Source organism: Leptopilina boulardi, unplaced genomic scaffold, assembly GCF_019393585.1.
Source record: "Leptopilina boulardi isolate dan_hultmark-lab unplaced genomic scaffold, ZJU_Lbou_2.1 LbouV2_210, whole genome shotgun sequence".
In the NCBI taxonomy this organism is placed as follows: domain Eukaryota; kingdom Metazoa; phylum Arthropoda; class Insecta; order Hymenoptera; family Figitidae; genus Leptopilina; species Leptopilina boulardi.
The window spans coordinates 126095-135132 of record NW_026137764.1 but is presented as its reverse complement, the minus strand read 5'-3'; the positions used below and the strand labels follow the sequence as shown (position 1 = coordinate 135132).

At 25.8% G+C, this 9038-nt stretch overlaps 1 protein-coding gene across 1 annotated transcript in view; it reads right to left on the bottom strand.

Moving 5' to 3' along the window:
* Positions 1-948: 948 nt before the first annotated feature.
* Positions 949-9038, bottom strand: part of LOC127278683 (microtubule-associated protein futsch) — an 89583-nt gene continuing 81493 nt past the window's right edge. The window contains exon 8 of the mRNA XM_051300501.1: positions 949-6119. Within this exon, the coding sequence (XP_051156458.1) occupies positions 5950-6119 (170 nt within the window). The 3' untranslated portion in view covers positions 949-5949. The remainder of the gene's footprint in view (positions 6120-9038) is intronic.

The following is a 9038-nucleotide window of genomic DNA, read 5'->3' as shown; positions in this document are numbered from 1 at the left end:
TTGTCGTTCGCGCTATTTATATTTTTGTATAAATTACCGCGAAAATTTTCATAAATTACCGAAATTAAAATTTTTATTTGCGATTTATGCTTTACATATTTTTATGAATTATAGCAAAAATTTCCATAAATTACCTCGAAAATGTCTGTAAATTACAGAAATAAAATTTTTAATTGTAGTTCGCGCTATATATATTTTTGTGAATTACCCCAAAAATTCCCATAAACATTTTAAATCAAATTTCAACTATTTTATAGAATTCAAAAGGCAAAGAATTTTTTTTTTAATGTGTTTAAAAAAATTATAAAAAAAATTTCCGGCCCACTATGGATATTTATTTCTTGACACTTTATCTTCAAAAATATATATTGATATTTATCATTTCGTTAAAAAAATATTCCGTAAAACGGGGTAATTTCGCTCAGTGCGGGTAAACTCGCTCACCCAGTTTTTTGCTTTAAATTTGATTTAAACTAAAATTTAGTATTGCTATTAACAAATTTAACATTTTTACCTGGTAATAAAGGTTAAAAACTTTATTTTAAAGCTGAAATAAAGCATAAAAGTGGGTAAGCAAATTTATCCGCAATGAGCGAAATAACACCGTTTTACGGTTTTTAAAGTTTCAGACACCAAATCGTGCGCTACGCGGAGAATCACCCATATACTTGTATTTCTTTGTTTTAAAGGGAGGTTCTAGTCCAAAGTTCCGAAAATTAACGTAATTTTAGTGTTTTTTTTTTTTGAGCGAACACAATTATTTTTTGAAAAAACGTTTTATGGTATTTATAAGAATATATTTGAAAAATTTGTGTTGTGTTGTTTTTTCCCTTTTTTTTGCTTTAACATAAAAAAACAATAATAAAACTTTGGGTTTGAAAAAAACGCATAACCTGATGGCCCTCTAAATTTGTACACAAGGGAGAAAAAATAAAAAAAACATAATAATTCTAGGTATGGTTTATATTTATTATATTATTCCTTTTATCATATAGCATAATTTTTATCATATAGCACCATGAACATTCCACAGTACATTTTTTTTTTTAGTTAAATTCCGTACTCGAAAACGCGATGTATTGGTGCACTTGGAGGAATGAGAACATAAAGGATGACTAGAGGTTTTTTCTTTCTTTTTTGTTTTTTTTTTTGTTTTTTTTTGTTTTTTTTTTTTGTTTATAATCGCATGAAATACTTCGCAAAAATTACTGACTAGACTATCGCGTATCCGAAAATCTCACAATCCTGAACAAAGGATTTTTGCAAAAATATCGCATATTTATATATATACGTTATTACGCGAGAAAACAAAAATTGAAGCTGATTAAAATCAGGCGCTTTTATTTTTTTGCACATTAGCAATAAAAAATCTTTTTTGTTCAAAATTGTTTGATGCGGAAAGACATAAAATATTGGACGCTACAATATTGTATTTGGATGTTTTTATTTTAGGCCAGAGAATTTATTTTATTTTATTTTTTTTTTTATTTTAATATAATAATAATTATAATTAATATATTTGGGTGGAATAGTAAAGTCAGTTCAATAAATATCCTTAGAATTTACGCATTTTTTTTTAAATATACGACCAGAGAAATTTTCAGTAATAATTTTCGTGAAAATTTACCCTCTTTTATTATTTGTAAGCTATAAAGATCTTTCCACAAATCCGGATACGCAATTAATTACATACGCCGATAAAGTTGACATTCAAATTTCGTCGTTCCCATTCCGTACGCATAGCGCATATTTAGGGTTTTTTTTTTTTTTTTTGGTTTTAAAATTTTTAATCAACGTTTTTTTTCCATAGTGTTGCCGCTCTCCATCTGTCATATTATAGTTTCATCCCTAAAATTGATTTTCTGTGAAAGCTCGCTCGCTAATTTAATGTTTTGCTTTTAACTCATCCAGTGTATTATAATATTCTTCGACACTGTTTTAGGTTTTCTTTTATCATCTCTTTAATTTTATTTAATAATTGTAACATCCTACCTAGATAGCTGGTCATTATTACTTGTCAATAAATAATACATAAATACATAAGTACATACTTTTTTCATCCTTTTTTGCTTTTGCTTTTTATTTTTTAGGTATTCTGCTCACCAATTTTTTTTTTTTTTTTTTTTTTAAACTTCTCTCGTATGTAAGTATGTACGTTATAAAAAGCTTTAATTCGCGAAACAAAAGAAACGATGATAATGACGATGATGACATGGACCTTAATTATTACTTTACAACGTAGAAATATAGCGATAATTCATAATAAACATTATTAATTAATTAAATCTCGATGTCTGCCGATTGTTCAAGTTTGTATTTTGTTCTTAAAAACACACACGCGCACAAGGTGATATAATAATTCGATACATAATAAAATTTTTAAATTTTTACTTTCTCGAAAGAAAAATTTCATCTATATATAAAATAATTCGATATATTTTGACATAAATTTAATTATTAATTATTTTTATTTAAAAAATAAATATTATTCCAAATTCATAAATTGAATAACTAAATTAATTTTTCTAGTAATAATTTTCACTGAAGTCATTAATTTCATATTACTTAAAATTAATTAGAGAATTTTCACCTTGTGAAAGAGTACTCTTTTTTTTTAAAAAAAACTTCCCTCCAAAATAAGTTAACAAAATTTTCCTATTTTAAAAAAAAGATTTAGTTTCACCTATTTACATTAACGCATATCTACATTTTTTTTATTTTTATTATAAAAAGTGTTAATGAATTATAAAAATAAATGGAAATTATTTAGCGCAACAAAGTTTGAATATTTATGTATTATAAATTACGATTGAATGTATTTTATTTTTTTCTAAAAACCACCAGAAAAAAGAAATAGGCGGGCAGTAGAAAAATCTATTTTTTTTCCGAACTTCAACTTACGTGACCCTGATATCCATGAAAAATCGTTGACTTTCAATCGATTAATGAAAAAAATCTATAATATGTTCCGTAACATAGTATTATTTTTTTTTACTGATCTAGGTAAAAATCTTACGTCATTAAACTCTACCTACAAGCATTCAAATTTTCATAAAATTTAAACTCCAGACGCACCATTTTTTATTTTTTTTTTGTTAAATTATTTTTTTTAATTTTTTAATAATTTTAATTTTCTTTTATATTTTTAAGTTAAAAAATTTCTGTTTTCTTTTGAAACTCAATATTTTTTCTTTTATTTAAAAAATCTATTTTTAACAATATTTTCTTTAAATTCATCTTTAATAAACAAAAATAGGAATTTTTTTTTATTAATATTTAAAAAATGGATTTTTATTTATTTTTATATAATTATGTCAAATTTATGCAATAATGGTGCACCTGAAGGCCTTAGCGAAAGGCATAATATAACCCCCTATTAAAATCTTGCAAATCTAACTTTATAAAATCACAAATTCTTATAAATTGACATTGCCACACAATCGCTCAAAACGTAGAATAGTGCATAGCTCATTTTTTATATATATATATAATATATATTTATATATATTTATAATATATAACAAAGTGAAACAATTAATAAATATTTGAAATAAACATATAGAAAAATTTTCAAAACTATTTAAAAACTTTGTGAAAAATTCTCTCCACATTCTTTTGTTTGCATTATCTTTTCTTTTTCTATTACAGCGCTAAGAGACATTCATTATAATAAATGGTCTTGATCATCATCATCATTATCGTCATTTTAATGCGTTATCACCTTCATATAATCGACAGCCTATCCTCATCATTATCACTGGTAATTGTTATCGTTGACAGAGGAATAAGTACAAAAGTTCAATCACTTTTTTTGTTTTTTTTTTTTTTTTTTGGTTTTCCTATTCATTTACCACTTCTTGCACTCTTTTCTATTATCTAATATTATGTAAGTAATTTTAAGTTTTCTAGAAGTAGATTTCATCTGATTCAATGAACAATTGATGTATTGTGTCAAAAACAATGATTCTCATAATACGTCAATTATTCATGAGGAAACGAAATATTATCGCAATATTAGAATTATCGTTATCATTTTTAGATCGCGGCGTGTCCTTTGGATGGATGTTTTGCGACTTGTGCTACTGTGAACGGAACGCTGTTCGAACTTCAGATAATAATGGAAATGGTTCCACGGATTTTTAATTTTTGATAGTCTATACCTCTACTTTCGGAAAGTCTTTCCGTTTCAGGAAGTGGCTTATGTACTCGCCTAAAACTTCTCATTATCCGCTGTTTTTTTTTTTAGAGATATATATATATATTTTATTAAAGAAACTTTTCTTGAAGATTTCAATCATTTCTTTTTCAAATTTTTTTACAAATTTTAATTATTTGAATTCATTTTTTGAAAAACTTTTAGAATTCTTGAAATGCTTTTTTTCTTTCAAATTAAATTAGAATAATTCATGGAAAAACTTTTAAATAATATAAGAAAAATTTCTTCAAGAAAAGAATTTGTAAAATATTTTCGTAGAATCGCGAACTTCCACTTGAATCAAATGTTCGTATTTTTGATATTCGATTAACAAGCGGTAATTTGCAAAAAGAGAAATTGTAAATTTAAGAATTATTAAATTGAATAGATTTCGGTGAGTTGATTATTTCAATAAAGTGTCAGAATCAAGACACTTTTTTCTTTTTATTACCACTCCATGATTTATGAGTCACATATTCTACATTAAACTTTCGGTAAGTGACAACTTTAAATTAATTTTCAATATTTATTAATATGAAAATTAATTTTCCTTTAAAATTTTTTAGCGATCACTTATCGAGAGACTAAACTGTTTATATCTTGTTGATCGAGGAGAGAATGAGAGCAGAGAAATCCGCATCAATGAAGCATCTTCTCGTTCGTAAACGCCATATATTATCGATAACGATTTGTCCACGTCAAAATTTAAAAATTCCTAAATAAATTTATTGGATTAACTATATAGTAATATGCAATGATTCAGTCCCATAATCGGTAAGTTCACTACAGGTCAACTCGAGGTCACTTCGGTGCATTTCTCCCGTCAGCGCATCAGTCATTATCTTCAATATTTAAATAATCTCATTGTTCATTATTCAATTATTTACTGTTCAATAATCAACATTCACTGTTCAAATTGTTATATTTGTATTAGTCATACAATCACTAAAGCAGTCCTTTAAAAATGTGCATAATATGTCTTGTTTTTTTTTTTTTTATGTGCGAGTGAATGCCAGTGTATTTTCTATCTTTGTTTATTCAGTATTGTTCTTTTTAATTATAGGCTTCGGCAGGTACAACTGTAAATTCAGTTAATAATACCTATCGCGCAAATTCGTCGCGATACTCCTCATATATCGTGCGTTTTCTTTATATATGCGTTTGAATCTTTTATTAGAAAAAACATGTTTTCATCAATAAAATAGAAAAAAGTTTTTTTTTTTATATAATTTTTTTTTTCACAGTAAATTACCTTTTTCTAATTAAGAAAATTAAAAAATAGAAAAAAATATTTTTAATTTTATCAATCATCTGAATGATAATAAATAAGAAAATTATTTTTAATTTATTCTTATTGATAATTTCATAAAAAGAGTGGTAATTATTATCGGTGATGATTGAAGAAATGTTTTTTCGAATAAAATTATTCAAAAATTCAATGGTAAATATTAGAGCAACAATTTTGTTAAATAAAGTAAAAAACTCCCATACTCTCCTCTCGCAACAAAGAAGGGACATATGAATTTCCTCGTTTGATGTATAGTAAATAATATATGAGATTTGAAAATATATTGCCTGTCCACGTTTTTTTTTCTTATTAAAGTAGCGAGTACAATTTTCGGGAGCCACGGGACGGGACGATCGATTGATCTAAAATCAATCTCCAATGGAATGAATGATCCAGAAAGTGAATTGGAAGTTTGTCTGGACGCGGCTCAGAACTCGACTATGAAGGCTGAGCAGCCTGCTATTCCCTAGAATTCGAGTCGATAGGCACTGCAACTCGTCTCATGATCTTGAAGATTGATTGTGCATCGTGATGCCGATGGTGAGAGGTCTATGTGATGAGCTGCCAATGCCTCCTCATTATCTGCCACCCAATATCCTAATGTGTCTGTGTCGTACGTTGGAATCATTGTTACCTCTGCAATATAAACCCGAAAATATAAGAAAAAAAATTTTAACAAAAATATTAAAGATTACAATTTCTCATAAAAAGTTAACACTTTCACACTTATGGGACATATTTGAGAGGCTGATAGTAAAAATGATTTAAAATAACATTGGGAGCAAACGAGGGATAAGTGACTTGGGAGAAAAAACGGGTTAAAATGATTCGTGTAATTTATTGATAAATTCATTATATTATCGATTAAAAAATATTAATTATAATAAAATATGCATTTTTTCCTATTGTTAATATTTTTTAATCATTAATATAATGAATTTATCAATAAATTACACGAATCATTTTAACCCGTTTTTGCTCCCAAGTCACTTATCCCACTTTTGCTCCCAATGTTATTTTAAACCATTTTTACTATCAGCCCCTCATTTGTCACACCTATACAAATTCTCAATGAGATTACACAACATTTGATAGAATCTTATTCTGCAGAATCGAGGGCGAAGTAACTTGTGAATTAAGGCCAGGTCTAAGTGAGACAGCGTCATCTACATTGATACTAAAATTTTGGAAAATTTTCAACAGCTTTTTCTTGAAAACAAGATGGTAAAATGCTTTTTCCTTTATGGATAATTGATTATTGGCAAGATATACACCAGCTAAAACTTTTTTTGAGTTAAAATAATGAAAAAAATTTCATGTTGATAAATTAAATATGAGCACTTTTTTCACAAAAACTGTAACAGTACTTTCTCAGAAATTACAATCAAAAATGCAATTTCCATTTGGAAAATTAATAAACGCTAAAAAATACACGACCTAAGATTTTCCAATCACGAAAATAACAAAAAAAAATTTTATTAAATATTTAACATATTGATACTGCTTTACTGATTGTGACAGCCCTTTGGTAGATTATGTATTTCAGGTGGTTAGCAACAGCGCCAATCTCCTCCTTTCGGCAAAACCGCGAAACGTCTGGTGACATATATAACCTGCCAAACGGCTGTCATAATGAGTAAAATATGTTATGTTAAAAAACTTTTTTTTTGTTATTTTCGTGATTGGTAAATCTTAGGTAGTGTATTTTTTAGCGTTTATTAATTTTCCAAATGGAAATTGCATTTTTGATTGTAATTTCTGAGAAAGTACTGTTACAGTTTTTGTGAAAAAAGTGCTCATATTTAATTTATTGACATGAAATTTTTTTTATTATTTTAACTCAAAAAAAGTTTTAGCTGGTGTATATCTTGCCAATAATCAATTATCCATGAAGGAAAAAGCATTTTACCTTCTTGTTTCCAAGAAAAGGCTGTTGAAAATTTTCCAAAATTTTAGTTTCAATGTAGATGGCGCTGCCTCACTTGGACCTGACCTTAAGGTGTACACTTGTGTTGAATTATCCAGAATTATCTTGAAATACATGAATTATCCTGAATTGTCTGAAGTATTGCAAATTATCATTATTATCAATTACTTTGGATTACTTTGAATTACATCGATTAATACGAATTATCTTGAATTAACTTGAAGTATATGAATTACCATGAATGATCTTAAATTACTTTGAATTATCACGAATTACTTCGAATTATCTTGAATTAACTTGAAATATATGAGTTATTCATTATCTGAATTATCATAAATTATTATGAATTATCTTGAATTATCTCGAGTTACTATAAATTATCTTGATTTAACTTAAAGTATTATGAATTATCCTGAATTATCTGAAGTATAATGAATTACTTTTAATTATTATGAATAATCTTGAATTACTTTGAATTATCTCGAATTACTACCAGTTACTACGAATTATCTTGAATTAACTTGAAATATATGAATTACCATGAATGATCTTAAATTACTTTGAATTATCACGAATTACTATGATAATCTTGAATTAACTTGGAGTATGTCTATTATCTTTTATCTGAATTATCATGAATTAGCTTGAAATACCTTAAATTTCTATGAATTATCTTGAATTAACTTAAAGTATTATGAATTATCCTGAATTATCTGAAGTATAATGAATTACTTTAAATTATCTCGAATAATCTTGAATTACTTTGAATTATCTCGAATTACTACGAATTATCTTGAATTAACTTGAAATATATGAATTACCATGAATGATCTTAAATTACTTTGAATTATCACGAATTACTATGATAATCTTGAATTAACTTGGAGTATGTCTATTATCTTTTATCTGAATTATCATGAATTAGCTTGAAATACCTTAAATTTCTATGAATTATCTTGAATTAACTTAAAGTATTATGAATTATCCTGAATTATCTGAAGTATAATGAATTACTTTAAATTATCTCGAATAATCTTGAATTACTTTGAATTATCTCGAATTACTACGAATTATCTTGAATTAACTTGAAATATATGAATTATTCATTATCTGAATTATTATGAATTATCTTGAATTACTTTGAATTATCTCGAGTTACTATAAATTATCTTGATTTAACTTAAAGTATTATGAATTATCCTGAATTATCTGAAGTATAATGAATTACTTTAAATTATTATGAATAATCTTGAATTACTTTGAATTATCTCGAATTACTACGAATTATCTTGAATTAACTTGAAATATATGAATTATTCTTTATCTGAATTATCATAAATTATCATGAATTATCTTGAATTATCTCGAGTTACTATGAATTGTCTTGAATTAACTTGAAGTATATGAATTACCATGAATTATCATAAATTATCTTTAATTACTTTGAATTATCTCGAATTATTACGAATTATTTTGAATTACTTTGAAATACTTTGAATTACTTTGAATTATCTCGAATTACTTCGAATTATCTCGAATTTCTATGAATAATTTTGAATTAACTTGAAGTATATAAATTATTATCTTTTATATGAATTATCATGAATTATTTTGAATTATCTCAAATT